General features: G+C 37.3%; 1 protein-coding gene across 1 annotated transcript; it reads right to left on the bottom strand.

Moving 5' to 3' along the window:
- Positions 1–2,447: 2,447 nt before the first annotated feature.
- On the bottom strand, positions 2,448–2,876 carry LOC145671524 (protein GVQW3-like). Its single transcript, XM_081740714.1, has one exon. It carries the CDS (start codon positions 2,874–2,876, stop codon positions 2,448–2,450), a length of 429 nt encoding a protein of 142 aa, XP_081596840.1.
- Between the last annotated feature and the right edge of the window lie 14,979 nt (positions 2,877–17,855).

The following is a 17,855-nucleotide window of genomic DNA, read 5'->3' as shown; positions in this document are numbered from 1 at the left end:
ATGCCTCATTTAACTATATTCTAGAACTTTTTGTACACCTTCAATTGATCTTAGAGTAATATATCATAATCACTGGTCAAATATATGTTTTTACATATATTTTGCAAATAATATGGAGAAAAGTTTGTGTATCGCTTTATCTCACCAAAAAGAGATGAAGTGATACACAGATTTATATTTCTTTATACGGTATGTCTCATCAATGTAGCAAATAGAGTCTTGTGAGACAAACTAGGTTAGAAAATGCGTAAATGATACAGAGTGAATTAGTTTATACCGGAAGTATTACATAATATACATATATATAATTATCAATGTGAGAAAATGTCTTTTGAAAAAGTACAACTTACAAAAAATAATATGCCGCTGGACCAACTTTCCGCCTTACAACAGTATGGATGGAAGGAATGGAGTGGAACGAGGAATGGAGTCGTAAAGATCGTGATAGGTAACAAGTGGAATTTTATACCATTTCGCGTGCAGTGCATCACTCAGTTCCCTGACAAAGGATGGAGGCAGAAATTTACACAGGATTTGTGTTTCCGAAACAGATCACAGATGTTCAATTATGTACAGATCTGGGAATTGGGAGGGCCAGGGAAGATGTTTCAACTTTATCCCAATGTTCTTCAATTGTATGAATGGGCGCATTATCATCCTATCATTACTTGGAAACAACTTCTGAAGCATAGGGTACACATGGTCTCCCAAACTAGCGACATAATCACAGACAATGAGGCGACTGGTAAGCATTAGAACAAGGCTCAATGCAAACCAGGATATTTGTAGCCTACAGCATCACAGAGCCTCCGCCATTTCAAGACTGGGCAAATATGCTGCGGATTGTAACCTTGCACCAGACATAAACGCGGCCCATGGTTTTAAATAAGACGAACGACGATTCACATGATCATATTACACATTTTAATCTGTGATCTATGTTGCGTGTCTGCGGTCCATGCTGCATGTTCGCTGCATCGTTGGCGTCGTCCTGAATGTTTTTTTTTTCCTTATCAGTGCTTTCGCACGTACAACCGTCTCCGTATGTGCATGTAAAGGGACCCATAGACTATCCACGGTTTGTGCAAACACTGTGTTTGCGCAAACACTCGACCATACACGATTCAACTATTTGCACAAACTTCAGTTCAATTTTGAGTTTGATCGCATAAACATATCCACTGAAGCACTTGTTTAGCGATAGTAATTGCTTGTGCTTTGGAAGGGAAAAGACTCGGGAATACCAAAAAGGAAGAAGAGGGTGTGGATAAAAGGGTGGTTCAAGAAACGGTCTAGTTTAGTTATCAAAATTTAATAGCCGAGCTTGAGATAAGTTCGACTATGGACTTATTTACGAATGGATTCAACTATATTTGGTGAAATATTGGAAATGGTTACGCCTCTTATTAAAAAAAAAAAAACAGGATACAAATATGAAAGATGCGATATCTCCCGATCAGTGGTTGTTCGCCACTTTGCGTTATCTTGTGTGCGGAAATACGTACGAGGACTTAAATTTGAAACAGCCATTGCACCCCAGACGCTTGGATAAATTATTATAGAAACATGTAAGGCCGCAATTTTCAGATTCCTGTTTATATAATCTTCACTCTTTACCTTCTACAGTTCAGGTAAATTTCGATGAAGTTCAATAAATTCTCTACAGAATTCTTGAATCCTATTCATAGACGCCACAACGCAAGAAATAAGCGTTTGTATACGCCGTAGAGGTCAGTGGATATTCACTACAGGACACGCAATTAATACAAGGGATGGATAAAAAGTAATGGCACAATTGTTATAATTTACAAATGACTGTATTAGAAGGGAAAATACGTTCTACATTCCTTCAATGTAATCACCCCCCATGTCCACAACCTTCTGCCACACGTATGGAAGGCGCCGTACTCCGTCAGCACCTTGTTCTCTGGCTATGTCTCGCAGCGACCGCCCTACGGCATTGAGGATGGCCTGTCTGGTGTTGTATCGTTGTCCGCGAAGTGGTTGCTTCATCTTTGAAAACAGGTCATAATCGCACGGACTCATATCCGGCGAATATGGTGGATGTTTCAGAATCTCCCAGTTCCAGGCACGTAAAATGTCCGTCACGGCGTTAGCTGTGTGACAGCGAGCATTGTCGTGCAAAATGATTGGGGTCCATGCCAAAAGATCAGGTCGCTTTCTCCGAAGTGCGGGACGCAGATGGTGTTGCAAGAACGTGCAGTAATATGGCGCATTCACAGTCTGCCCTGCTGGTACAGCATGGTGCAGCCCCTTGGACATCATACGCCACTATCAACATCACCTTCACTCCTCCCTGACTAGGGTGCACAGTCTTTGGCCGAGGGGAACCGGGATGCTTCCATTCGTTGGATTGGCGCTTCAAACGTGGTTCGTAGGATCGAACCCAGGTTTCATCAATGGTAACGATCCTGCCCAAGAAATTGTCACCCTCCCTCTGGTGGCGGTCCAGCAATTCTTGTGCCAATGCATATCGGTACCTCGGTAATGACACGTGGAACCCAACGTGCTGCAATTCTGCGAAAACCCAGGATGTCGTTCAAAATGTGAAGCACAGTTTTATGGCACACCCCAACCTCTGCCGATAACTCACGCGCAGTCCACCGTCTATCCACGTCCAGCAAGGATGCAAGGAGCTGAATTGTCATGTTGTCCACGGGAGGTCGTCCAGAACGTTGGCGGTCTTCCACGTTCTGTCTGCCTTCACGAAACACTTTAACCCATCGAGCTACGGTGCGGTATGGCAACGCTGCATCACCACAGGCTTCCCGCAGTCCCTGAAAACATTCTTGTGCACTACGACCACGTACCACTTCAATTTTGATCCACGAACGCTGTTCATGTTTAGTGAACATTGTGTTTAGAGCGCTTCCACTCGCGATACCAATCTGACGCCACTGCTCTCGTTGACTGACTGACTCAACAGCGTTCCCACTTACCTAAGTTCCTCGACTGAGATTGTCTTCTCCGGTGCTGCCACCTCGCGGTTCTCCGTCACTAGACTGGCGCGTGCCGGCAGGGTTGCCAGTACTTTTTATCCAACCTATGTAGATGGGAAAAGGGTTTTATCTTAAACCAACCTTCATCAAACATTATAATATCATTTTTTACATTTCTAACCGTACTTTGTCTTAACATATTTAATTGGTGACAGGACACATTGTATTTTTTAGGATTGGGATTTCAATCACGATTTTTAGGATTTAGGTTTCTTGGAGTCTCGTTCATGATGGTGATAAATAAAGTCCTCCAAAAGGTGTTGGGAACCATTGCTCTAAAACAACCCTCTTCCATTTTCCTTTTTCGAGACCATTTTCCCTTTCTTTGCCTTTTTCTTGCCATTGATTTTTTTTATTTTATAATTTTATATAATCTTAAAAACATCTTTCATGTGTTCATTCATATGTTTATTCATTCAACATTCATATGTTTAGTTAAATCTGTATAAAATCCTTTCATAATCACTCATTGTTGAGTACGATTCTTCTGTTTCAAGAAAATTTCTACGTTCAAAAAGTCGCGTTAGAACTTTCCCTCAGCTAAGCCAACCTACTGCAGTATAATATGGTAGATGACAAACGATCCTTATAAAACAAGGCGAAATTTCCATTGCATTTGCATAACACTTCATAGTATACGCACATTGTACTTTTTCTTAAGGTACACTAGCACCGTCAGCACGAAATACACAAATTCACAAACTTACGACTACTTTCGCAAAGTTTAGTTAACCAAAAGACCCGTTTGTTGAAATGTGTAATAACTGTCGTAAATCTGTAATAAATGTGTAATAATGTGTAATTTAAAAGTTCTCAGTTATAATTCGGGCATCCTGTGTTATTCGGAGTTTTTAAACAAATAAATAAATCACTTTAAACTGCATGCCAATTATTTATTTCATTTTATTTCCAGACTACGTTTTCCTGATGTCACTGTGTGACCCTACATATTTAAGGAATGTTATTCCTTCAACTGGCGAAAGAATCTGTCTTGATCTGAGTGGTTCACGTGTGCTGTGTAGGCAGCTTTGGTAAGCTCCTTAAGTAGAATAAAAGAAGTGTGTTTCTTCTATTTACCTTTATTTACAGGTTATCAGTGAGGGATGTCATTTGAGAATAATGTCCGAGAAATTCCATCATAGACTGACTGTCCGTGAAACTACGGGGGCGTTAAATATTTCAATTGACTCCAAATTTTACCAAATCATACATGAAGATCTAGGCGTGTATTAGCGAAATTCCTGTCGAGGAATCTCACATAGTTCCAGAAGAACGCTCATGGCACCATCAGCAGGGGAGAAGAAAACAGCCGCCAATGATCCGAAAATTCTGGGCAGTATCGTCATACAAAATGAATGATGGGTTTACGGGTACAGAAACCGAGCTAATGTCATCCCATTGAAATTATCCTAAAAGGCCAGAGAAGGCCAATCCTGCTGAAAATGTTACTGTGTTGATTTTATTGGCATGTTCGGGATCGCACATCTTAAATTTGTTCTGTGGTCAAACTGTCAATAAGGAGATCTACGCAACTGTGTTACGACGATTACGCGATTCCGTTCGACGTAAACGTCCGGACAAATGGCCATTTGGATAGCAGCATTTGCACTATGACAGCGATTTGCGTCACACTTAAGGAATGGTGTTTAGCTTCTTGCAGAAAGACAACATCACCGTCGAACACCATTGCTCCTAATCATATGATCTAACTCCATGTGACTTTTTCCTGTTCCCTACTGTTAATGATTGTGCTCAAAAAATCCATAGGTTCGATCCCCGTTGATGTCAATTCAAGAAATTATCGTGGTCTCAAGCTCTCTTGAGCGCTTTTGTAACTTTTTTTTAAAATTAATTTTCTCTGTACAATAAACTCAGGTACATCATGCAGACTTCCATCTTAGCCGACTTCCGCTACTTTTTTCTTTTACAGCAATTCCTTATTCTCTCCTGTCATTGCTCCTCTTTGCCTGTATTTTGCTTCCCCATGTGTCAGCTTGTGGAAATACAATGGATTGCTGATGGAGTAGAATTAAAACTTACTAGTTGTTTTTAATGAGGACGAAAAAAAGTTCACAGACTTTTCCGTAATTTTGGTCACCGTCAAGAGTTTCATTCCGCCTTTTAACTACATCAAGATTCCACGATCTGGTACGATGGCATCAAAGAAGGTTTCAAGAAGACGTACGTATCTGAGGTTCATAACCTTCATGGACACTCGAGATGACGGGATCTTCGTCATAATTGTAGATGTTATACTAAGTACCAATTTCCATATTTGCAATTAGAAGAGACCGAAGGTGGGGCCCGAAAAATGAACCGAGAACAAAACTATCAATTAGAGAAAGGGATTGGAGAACCAGATTTCGATGGATTCACATCAGCTGATCGACCAGCGAGATAATGGATCTTCACCTGCAAAGCAAGATGTGCCAAACCGAGACTTGGGAACTCTTACGCCAAACACTTTAAAAGCTCATACCCAAAGTAATTCACAGCTCTATACCTTAACTTTAGTCTGCAGTGCCTTTCAAAAAATAATGTGTTCATGTTTTATTTAACATTCTATAACATCAAATGAGATCCTCTAGTAGATTATGTTACTTTTGGCATACGGCTGTCAAGACTGTTAAATCTTTTAAGTAAATCGTGTTTTATGACATACTAATTTTATGTATAATAGCTTTAGCTATAACTCTATAACATACCATTTAGGTTACGTTTCATTACCCTGAATCGCATTTAAAAGAAAACTATTAGACACTATTGAGAGCATTTGGGATAATACAAAGAAAATCCGGCGCATTTCACAGTTTTAATAGACCATTTGCTGAAAGAACATACAATAAATATGCAATTAGACACCTTGGTTCCAAAATTGCAAAAAATAGTGATCGTATTGACAAGATCATTGCAAAAAATAATGATCATTATATTCAAAGTACGGTATTGTCTTTTGCATAGCCGGAGCTAGGAATTGTCTGCTGGAAGGGCAGTGGGGGGCAGACTTTTTGGTCGGTCTCGGAGGTCTTGGTAGGTGGCCATCTTATAGGTGGCATTTTTATTTTTTCTCAAAAAGTTGGGGGACAATTCCCCCCATGCCCCCCATAACTCCGCCCATGGTCTTTCGCTACATCAAGGCTCATGTCCCTCGGTACAATCATCGACCTATTCATAAACAAAATCAAATTCTAGTAATGAAGAGCATCTAAATGTAGAAACAGTGGATGAACGTTATAAATGTACTGGAGTATTTCCTTGTCACCTTCATTTATATGTAGCAGGGTAAATTGTTTCAAATATTAAACATAAAAAAATTACATTTATACACGGAAAACATAAATGACCTTCCCGCTAACTTGTTTCATTCCTATACGAAATTATTTCATGGGATGCAAATCACTCTTGGAAAAATGACTTTACTGGAAGAAGGAAAAAGTTGCCACAGAAATTCAGGAGGGCTGCAGGTGCGGTGTTCCTGGCATATGCTATCCCTGGAATGAGCAATCATCCCTACACATTTTTTCGTCTGACTGTAATCTGGGAATTTTAGTAATGTTTCCATTGTATTATTTTATAATTTCCTTCCCTCGGTGTTTTACACTCCAATAACTTCATCAAACACATTTTGGAAAACAAAAGCGAAAAGATCTATTGCAATTTCACGTCACAAATGACAACATTATCTAATCGAATTCTCTGCTCAGATTTCAATCGCACTAAAGCGTCATTCTGCTACTGTAGAGTCTCAAACAGTTGTTATGAAAACTATAGCTTTTGCTTTAGTTCTATAGAGATTTTGTTTACATGACTCATACAAGCAGATCTATCTGTATAGAGTACAAAGTAGCTAGGAAACGAATACGTACATTGATGGAAGGAACAATTATTTTATTTTTGCACGATTATTTTTTCTACTTCTTCCGTAATGTGTGCTGGGTCAATTATAACTCTGGGTGGCGTAACTAGAAGAAACTTTTCCCCAACAAACAGAGGTTTTAAACTTTTTTTAAAAAAATTATGAAACTAAAGTTATATTTGTTTACAGTTAATTACTGTACTTGAATTATTCAGAGTTTATTTCCGCCACCTCCAAGTTTGTCCCCCATTCAGTAATCACCATCCCTCGTTTAAGGAAACATTCCGAGAACAGAAGTTGTGTCCACAGAGCATAAGCGACTCATTTAACATCTGTGTGCACCCAGGAGAAATAGCATAGTTGATTAACAAAAAATAATAAAAAAACAACGAAAACGAGCCCCCAAAGTATCTTTCTCTAAGCAATGTACTCAGATTGGTCTAGATGCATAGGGTTTAAACAAAGCTTCAAAATATTCCAAAAAACAACAACAACAAAAGTTCTAATAACCTTTATGGGAAGATAAAAAAGGAAAATGCCCAAGGATTCACCTATAGTATATCTTTATTCATACTAAGAGGAAAAAAATATCTCGGATCATTTTATCTGGAAGTAGTGAATCCAGCCCTTTATAGGAGAGAACCATTTATCGCGCATATCCCCCCAAAATTGGCAGAAAAATACTAAAAAATCTCGATTTTAATGAAAACATCAGATTAGTCTAATCCTCCCCCACCTATGATTCTCCTGCTCTTATATAGTAGTCACAGCCAACGGTCATCAGCCAGACGCTTGGTTTAAAATATTTTAAAATTAACGAAAAAATAAAAAAAAGCAAGATTAGCGTTCGTAACTTGCTCTCCCCTAAGTGAGCTGTTAAAAAAAAATATGTTTCGTAAAGAAGGAAAACTGTTGTTAGTTAACAAGTAAGCTAAACAAAATTATATTAAAGATAAGAATTAATATACTGTAGATTATATATACTGTAATAATTAATTTACCCGACCGGGATTTCTCTCTAAATCTATATTAACTAAGAATACATAAGGTATACAAGAATAACAAACAAAATTGTAATTACAAATATTAAAAGCAGCTCCCTAAGAGGGGACTGTATTTCTGATTATCATAGTTCAAAGCGAAATGTTTCGGAAAATACAGTATTTAAGAATAGATAAGACTTTGATGTGTTGGGCGATTAGTGCATTCTGTCTTCCTGTCAGAGAGTTCGCACAACATTAACTACTAAATGTAATTATTTGCGGTTGTTTGTTTTCATTAGATTCTTAGCCTGAAATTATGAATATACGAAATAATAATTTATTCAGGTATTAATAAATTTTTTAAGCACTTGAATTTATGAAAGCTTGCTCTAGAATTAGCAACAAGTGTGTTTTCTCGTCAAAAGATATTCTCCGCTAGCAAGATATCTGTGTTGCATATTCATCGACAATCGTATTGATGTTTTATACTTATTGATGAGATATGCAATCATAAGTACAATAAAGCAAAGCATAATTCTCAGCTAGTAATCAAAATTCCAAAATGTGATGATGGTACATTGATTAATAGACAATATAATTGAAATATCTAATATTTTAAGAAGTGTAGACTCTTTAAAGCGTTTTGTCTTTACAGGCAGATTCTCATTCGTCAGATCTACCAATCAAAGGTCTTCCTTTGAATCCAAAAATACTCCTTCAGGAATCAAAACAATGGAATAAGGAGTTACGTGTGTTTAGAAGGAGTAATGGATCTAAACTTACCTTGGATATATTCTTCGCAGAATGGAATTAAAGAAAAGAACTGATGTTCTTTGTACCATGGATACAACACCTACAGAGATAACTTGTGATGCAGAAGGAAAATGTGTACATATAGTCCTTAATTACATCTTCAAGAAATGCTTGGGTTGGATGATTAAGAGAATAATATACCGCCTAACTTCAAACTGTAGGAAGAAATTAGTAAAATATACTGAAAAATACGGTTTGATAAAGCAGATAGCTTCGACATGATCATGAGTAGCACAATGAACACTTCTATGAAACAGATACGATAACTCCTTGCTTTGAATGCACTGATCTTATGCACTTCTAATATGCTTTTTAAAAAAAGTTAAGTTTAAGACGGGTTCCATAACTTTTGTGATCCATTTATAAGAAGATTGTAACGGAACTAAATTTGAAGAAGAAACATTCAATATAAAACTATTGCATTTGCAAATACAGTTGGTCTTCTAATTTCAAAGGGACTTAACAGGTTTTAAATATAAAAGAAACTAAAACTGTGTAAATCGATAATATCTATCACACACCAAGACTTTTTTTGAATTGCCAATAAATGCCAATGTAAAGTGAAGAACAAGTCAATTCAAATAAACGACCAAAAGAATCTAGAAAAGATGAAGTTGAAAGAATATACGATTGTATACAACCTTCGTCAACACAATATTTTTCTTCTTTTTTCCATGGACATAACGTTGTTGAAGATGGAAAAATATATACTCAATCAATTATAAACTACATGGACAGGAAGTCCCTATGTGAGATGGAATACTTCGAAAACTTCATAATACACTTACACCAAGACAACATTTTCTACAAAATATTTTATGACTAGTTGCATGTGAACAGTATACACGAAAACTCAAAAATTATTGAGGTTTAAATTGTGAATAAACAAAGAAGTTCAAATTTTAACTGGCAGTGTTCAACCAAAGAAGAATCTAGAGTACAAAGTTGCTTCTCAACGCTTAGTAAATGATTGTCGAGACATCGAACAACTTCCCGTGATTATTTTAAGGAAGATTCTGTAATGTTTCAGCGCTTATGATTGACTGTTCTACACTCTTTAACCTCTTCAAGACTTTGCTATTAACTCTTTATAGTGCATTTGACATTATCATATTCAATATTACATGCAATTAGCAGATGATTCTAACGTTACATGTTCAAAGACCTGAAATATCCAGTACCTGCAATGAAGTGTTGCTGTTACTGATGGATGTTACAGTTGTGGATTTTGCAACCAGCTTCTACGTTAGAACTGCTGTCTCCGCCTGCTTTAAATGCTATGGATGTTGGTAAGTATAATGATAGATCTAAACATTAAGTTACTGTAGCATCTTTCTCTTTATTTTCAGAACAAGAAACAAGCTTGTTGAAGAGTCAAAAATTATATGCATATAATCGTTTCAATTGTGCTTCAGGAAACTCGCTGAGCAAGTTCAAATTTATCGCAGTTCCAGACTCTCACAAATTCCTTCGAAATAACTTTCCCGAAGTCAAGAGTTAGTTAAATCGCTTTCACTTACCCGAAAGATGTGAATTCATCTTATTTGGTGGTAATTGTTAGGCAATCAAAAGAAATAATTCAGAAGACACGAGTTAAAAGCTGTTAGTCAATTTTACACACACCTTGCTTTCACCAGTAAAAGCTTCCTTAGAATTGTCCAGTAGCACAGCCCAACGCTCTAATCTCTCTGATGTATCGATTTCTGTATAATCATTGCTGAACTTGGGCAATACTTACTAGGGATGATTCCATACCAGGATCAAGTACCTGGATAAAACCTATATATCGTCTGAAAGCTCTTGTCATGACAAGTACGAAACCGTTTTCAAATCACGGGCAAATCCACAACCTGACCCTATAAGGAGCCACTTTTTTGGTGTTTGTGACCCTATGTATGACATATTCGACAGAAGTAAAAATGAATGTTACGACCCATAACACGTAAGCATCTGAGTCCATTATGTTCCTTTTTGGCTCGTTGCTAGAACGTGGCTCCGGCAAGGGTTTGGTAATATCGCTCTGCACCCAGACGTACCCATTTGGTCAGTGTTGCAAACGAATTGTAAATATAATGTGGCAAATGGTTTCTCTACCACTGGACGTATATCCATGTAACGTGGCATAAACATCATTCGTCACTAAAGAAAATATACTGTGGATGTATTCCTCTCTCAAGGACCCCAGTGTGTCAGTGTTGCCAACCAATTGTAAAAATGAGAAGGTGTAAAACAATTTCCGTACGATAAAACGTTTACACACCAAACTTGGCAGAAATATCACACTATATTATAGCACAAAGACGTTTAGTGTGACAATCTCCCAACTATTCTAGGTTATCAGTGTTGCCAACCAAATGTAAACATCACAATGTTGCAAATGGCGTGCGTGCCACGGAACGAATATGAAACAAATGTGACAGAAGCAGCATTGGATAATGGAAAACATAGTGTCAGTGTCCCCGTCTCCCAAGCACCCAGTTGAGCAGTGTTGCCAACTAATGCGAACATTCAAGATTATTGCATGAAGTCTACAGCATTGACACACATAATTAGACTGTGACCCATGCTAGGTTTTCCATTCTCCAATGTTGCTTATGTCACATTTGTAATATATTGGTTCAATTGCAAGCACGCCACTTGGAACATGGTGATGTTCAAATTTGAATGGCAACACTGACAACCTAGAATGGTTGGGAAATGATAACACTCAACGTCTTTTTGCTATATGATGTGATGTTTCGTGTGATCGTGTAATGTTTCTAACAAGGTTGGTGTATAAATTTCTTATCATATGAACCTGTTTTACACCTTCTCATTTTTACAATTGGTTGGAAACACTGATAAACTGAGGCTCTTGAGAGAGGAATACGTCCACAATATATTTTCTCTAGTGACGAATGATGTTTATTCCACGTTACATGGATATACGTCCAGTGGTAGAGAAACCATTTGCCACATTATATTTACAATTCGTTGTCAACACTGACCAAATGGGTACATCTGGGTGCAAAGTGATATTACCAAATCCTTGCCGGTGCCACGTTCTAGCAACGAGCCAAAAAAGGACATAATGGGCTCAGATGCTTACGTGTTATGGGTCGTAACATTCATTTTTACTTCTGCCGAATATGTCATACATAGGGTCACAAACACCAAAAAAGTGGCTCCTTATAGGGTCAGATTGTGGATTTGCCGAGTTTTGTACTTCCCATGGCAAGAGCTTTCAGACGATATATAGGTTTTATCCAGGTAGTTGGTCCCGATATGGAATCATCCCTAGTTAGATGAGATGAATGGGAAAGCAGATGGTGATGGCAGTGTTGCTTTTACTTAGCGTTTACCCTTCCCTTGCCGGTGGCCATGGTCCTGGTGCAGTTCCATACAATGGATGTCGTAGCCATACAATGTTGTATTTCATTTGTATAAATTGGGGATAGAACATGTGAATAAGCAGCATTAATTTTGACTTGTGTTTCGACCTTTCCTCTATAGCAGGAGAAAGCAAAAGTCATAAAACCTTTCGAGAAACTTGTACCAAGTTACATAGACCTTTTTGACAAACAGCTCTGTAGGTGATGGCCAACCTTTTCCACAGACCCTTGACCTTTAGGTAAATTTAAGCTGCCTGCATTGTCACAACAAATTTCCAGCGGTACTAAATAGGTGGCGCTCGTACATCCTTCTGCCCTTGCTCTTTTACTCCATAATGTTAACGCATGCAGCTGCCTTTCGGACAGTTTACAGCACTGGCGTCTCTGGCATGTAAAATTTGGGGGGACATCGAAGTTTATTTGTTATTCTGTCGTTAGTAAATAAATTAAATTAGAATGAAATATTGAATATTTTGTACTTCAAAATATTGGGGGGACGCGACCCCCTCGTCCTCCCGCCAGAGACGCCTATGGTTTACAGTCTGAATTTGTGATGGATTGCACGACTCACTGTGATTGGGCCACATGTAACCGTTTCACCGCAACATGCTGAGGTAGTGGATTCTCATAGGCAACCATATCTCAGATCTTCTTTAGTACAGATCTTGTGAGTTCCACTGATGTCCTCTTTGGATGCATTCCTTTGGTAATAAGAGTTGTAGAGAAGAATGCTGTGCATAACGTTTAATTAAATCATTAACAGTGGCCCGTCTCATGACAAAGCCATTATTTTGACACTGTTCTACTATGAAGGATATGCTAAAGTTTCCATGGGTCAGAACCATGACGTATCTTCTTATCGGCATTTTGCCTTACTACAAGACTTTCACTCTGCTACATAAGTGAGAGATTGATTCACGTTGCGTACAGTTTTCTTGCTCTGTAAAACCCAATTTGACAGTTGTCACTGTATTCAAGTTGTTTGGATGGAAAAAGGAACCGTTTCTGTACTGGAGTGGAAGGAGGAGTGAACTCAATGCTTTGAACTAACTACACACATTGTTTCTTGGAGATTGTCTTTTAATTATTTACAGTTTACTTTTATTAGTTATGTTTATTAGTTATTCATTTATTGAATTGTATGATCCATGATTTTGACTGACAAGATAAAAAGAACAAGTAAAAAAAAAAACTGCAATGAAAAAATGATATGAAAGGGACTATCCGTTGATTTATAAATTGTTGATATTGAGAATGTTGAATTCTAACTTAAATCTAATACAGTGAAACCTGTCTTTAGTGGAATCAAGCGGGACTCGTAAAAATTTCCGTTAAAGTTAGGTTTCCGCTTAATGGAGGTAGAATTTTCCATAAAAAATATACGCTTATGACGGACATACTGAGAAAATATATTGCTGTACGTACGTTGTTCAATTACAGTACTTCTTTCTTCTTCAAATTAATACACAAAATCTTCAAATAAATATGATATATGCTATGCACATGTTACCTTTATTTTTTCCAATAGTCAAGTAGGGATTTCTATATATACTGCTGCTTGGCTGCTCCATTTTCCGCCTCAAATACTACACTTAGTAAATCAGAGACGTTTTCCCGTAAGGAAAATTGTCCAGAAAGATTTAACAAAGGAACGAAGAATTTATTGCAGATAGTATAATGTAAATGTTTGCCCCTCCAGGATGTCTAAAAATTTTCTGAACGTTGCAGTCCGAAACTCAGAATTTTCCGTTAAAGGTTTATTTTGCCTTCCGTTGTCCACATAACACAGTTTTCACTTAATGAAGGGACTTTTAGACGTTTTTTAGTCCAAAATTCATGAGACCGTGAAATATTTCCGTTTAAAACAGTTTTCCGTCTAATAAAAAGTCCGTTTAAGACAGTTTTCCGTCTAATAAAAGGTCCGTTGAAGCCAGGTTTTACTGTAGTAAACAAGGTAAGAAAACTCTTACAGAGAACGTATTTCTTAAATATCATTGAATAAAGTGAACAAAACTTTAATATCCTTCATTCTTTTCAGCTTTTAGAGCTTTCCGATGAATCATCTTATTCTTGCCAACTATTTTGAAATTCTACATAAAGAAGAGCCAGATGTATCTCTTCCCTCTCAAGAAAGTAAGTTTTCTCTTTATCTTTGTTTAATTATAGGCATTTCTTTTACACCCAATCTCTCATTAAACGTGAAATCTTGGTTTTGATTACAAAGGGTGTAATTTTTATGTATATTTTTAAAATGTTACTCATATTCTCGAGGATCTCAGCGCTTTATGTTTCTTTCTATTAAGGGTTCACTAATTTGTTATGGTCCCATCGAATCACAGGGCCTTCTTGCAATGTCTTTCTTGAAATATGGTATCGAGCTCGATTCCTGACGAATGCATAGCATTATTTTGTTGTCACACCATCGTGACACAATCGGGATCATTGGATTAAAAGGAAACGAGCTCCAGTCTATACAGAACGAGACAACGAAGTGATGTGAAGGGCTGACCACACAAACCAACTGAAATCCGTCTAATCGGCCATAATACTTCCTGGGTTGAAATAATAGAAAGAAAAAATAGTAGTGGTTATTATTCATTTAGCTATGTTATTAATTGGTTGAGTTTAGATTTAGCGTCCCTCTCAGCATCGAAGCTATATGAGACATGAACCTAGAGTGTGTGATTCGAACCACATGATCTCCAGCCGGAAATCGAACCCGGGACTTTATTAAAATCACTGATTCTACATAGTATAGGGGTTTGGAAAGAATTTAACCACTTTCCAAGAAACATAGAAAACATTTGAAAAAAAAAAGAGAATAAATGAAATACAATATATTTTCGGCTGTACGATCGGAATGTCTGCTCTTATGTTTGCAAGGAAACCACTCTCTATAATGCAGCCAATGGATGAGCCGAAATCACGCCAATGACGTCATAAACTCAGTAGATGTTCACGAAACAAACTGAGGTGCCCAGTCAGTCAAGATGAAGTGTATTGTTCAACAGGGTCATTTGAAAATGCATCATGGAGACCACACAGTTATGAGTGCTTACTCTTTACGAGCTTAAACTGAGACATTCTACTATCTAGTCGCGAAAAACATCAATAGTGCATTTTCTTGCCTGTGACTAGGGATTGATAAATGAGAACTACAGCAATCAACAAAAGGGATTTCTGATGAGCTCCTCAGCAATATTGTGGAAGCGAACCCTGGAAAAAGTATGCGTACCATTGCAGACGAGTTGAACGTAGACTCTTACCAGTGACGTTCGGTGGCTTCCTGTAATCGGTTGGAGTGGATGTCACATGAGTCGACACTGGGCGACAAGGATCCTCATCTGGTAGTGTGCAGTTCTCTGAGTGTACTTAATAACCAGGAAGGTTTGCTACATCAGAGTGTCAATTGGATGAAAAATGGCTCTGCTGCGACAATCACAGACGGTCAGAACTGGTTGGATCGTGATCAACGTCCAAACTCACCTCTCCGCCCGCATCGTGTTTTTCTCCATCAAGATGAAACTGTCACTGCTAAACATTATAGTGGAGAACTCCATCAAATCACCGAAAACTTGTCCACAACCATTCAGCAAAAGTGACAAACATGATATTTTTTTATTTCACGAAAATGAACTGTTACGCTCGAAGGATGGTGCAGACACTCTATAAGTTGCAGTGTGAAACCCTTCCTCGCCAATCATATTCTACTGTTCTACTGACGATTCTCCTATCGGCTATCGTCTCTTCTGGCATCTTGATCAGTTCTTGGCAGGGAATCCATGACAACCGGGTGGTGCAATGTGCAATGTGCATATGCATATATACATATGTGCAATCGAGCGGCACATATGTATATATATGCATATGTGTATGTTGAGTCGTGACGTCCGTCAGCAGTGAAGTACTTACATGTTTTTTCCTCCACCATCTTCAAAACAGATATATCGCCGTCGTTTCGATGTTTGGGTGAGTAGTAAATATGATTTATAACGAAAATAATGCAAAGAACTTATCTCGTTTGGAATTTTTGGATTGATCGTAAACTATGTTCTCATACTTTAAATTGGATTAGCTATAGAGAAACAAAAGGAACATTAAGGGTTTTATAGTTTTAGTTCTTATAAAATTTTGCTTTATATTTTTAGTTCTAGTTTTCTTCCACATAATTGTGAGAATAGCATCTCGCTGGTATAATATTCTCTTCTGGCTTAAAGTATCGTACTTTAATCTCGGGCCATGTGTGTTCAAATTAATGACATTATTGCCGCAGATTCTCCTATTTTCTTCCACTTCCTAACTTTTCCCCCCAAAATTTATTCACTTACGTCTATCAACTAAAAATTTTTATTCCATTTTCTTTCTGCAGCACAACTCGTCCCATGAAAAATATCTTGGGTAGGCCTAGTATATTAAACGGAATCTCCTTCTTTTGTATTTAGTCATATGATTGGTGTGAACCAGTCCATAATGCACGGTCATTTGGAAGCCCCTGTCAGTGTGCCTTTTGTTAGTGTTTCGTAGCTTTTGCAACCGGTATCTTCAATTATCTGGTGTATGTACTACAATCTAGGTCTTATCCTAGGATTCTCTCCCTATCTAAATCCTTCTAGCAACCTTTTAACTAGTCATCATGTCTTCACACCAGATATTCCTCTTTTCTCGTATCGAATCCTTTTCAATATTTTCTGATTTGTTATTTTGTCCTCTTTTGGAATTTGTTACTTTGGAGCACCACATTTCACAGGCTGTTATGCGTTTCTTATCTATTTGGCCGAGCATCCAGGTCTCGCTACCATTTAAAACTAAAGGTAGTTAACAAGCTCTTGTGAATGCTCGTATCAATATTACAGAAAGTAAACATATTCTGTTTACTGTTAAAGGTGGCTTTAGCTTGATTTATTCTACTAACAACTTTTACCTTTTACATCTGGTGTTATGTTACAACCAAGGCACGTGAAAGCTGACACATTCTCCAACTTCTCAATAAAACATCTTAACTTTGTTTTGTTCTTGCTTGCTACCATTACCTTTGTCTTAGCTGTCTTAGAGCAACTGATCTTCATATTATAATTTTTGAGTACTTTAACCAATCATATTAAGCATGGCTTCCTACCCTTGTTTATCTTCTGCTAACACAGCCTTGTCACCGTCACTTCCAAAGAAGTCCACTTGCTCACTATGTATTCTCACTCTATTATTATTATTATTATTATTATTATTATTATTATTATTATTATTATTATTATTATTATTATTATTATTATTATTATTTTCTCTCGTAATTCGTCCATTCTATTGAATATATTCATTAAATAGAATAGGTGATAAAGAACCTTGCTTACACCTTACCGGGAACCTCGCAGATTGCCTTACACCTTGCTTGATAGCAGGGTGGAAAAAAATCATGATTTAAAAAAAAAAAATCATTTTTGTTGATTTTTTTGATTTAAATCGATTTTTTTGATTTAAATCGATTTTTTTGATTTAAATCAAATCTTTCTTCTCGCGTAATACAAGTCATGAACTGAAGATAAAACATTAGGAATTAATATTTAATGTTAATTATGCCATTTAAGTGAAAGTATTGGGCTTGAATTTTGAATTGATTGCCAGTCATTAACTTATTTCAATCCCAAATAGAGATGAAAGGGTTCGGAAAAACAGTCTTTTTTTGGGGGAGAGGGAGGAATCTCGGTTTTTTCTGCTTCCCTTTTTTGCTTGGGATTTTTTTTCAAATTCTGCTTTAAATTGATAAAGCAGGTTTTGTTTCGCTTTTCTACAATACAAAAACTCATTTAAGTAGTAGTGG

The sequence above is a fragment of the Thermobia domestica genome, chromosome 15, assembly GCF_964235325.1.
Source record: "Thermobia domestica chromosome 15, izTheDome1.hap1.1, whole genome shotgun sequence".
Taxonomy (NCBI): Eukaryota; Metazoa; Arthropoda; class Insecta; order Zygentoma; family Lepismatidae; genus Thermobia; species Thermobia domestica.
Note: the sequence above shows the minus strand (reverse complement) of the source record. Positions and strands in the feature narration are given on the sequence as shown.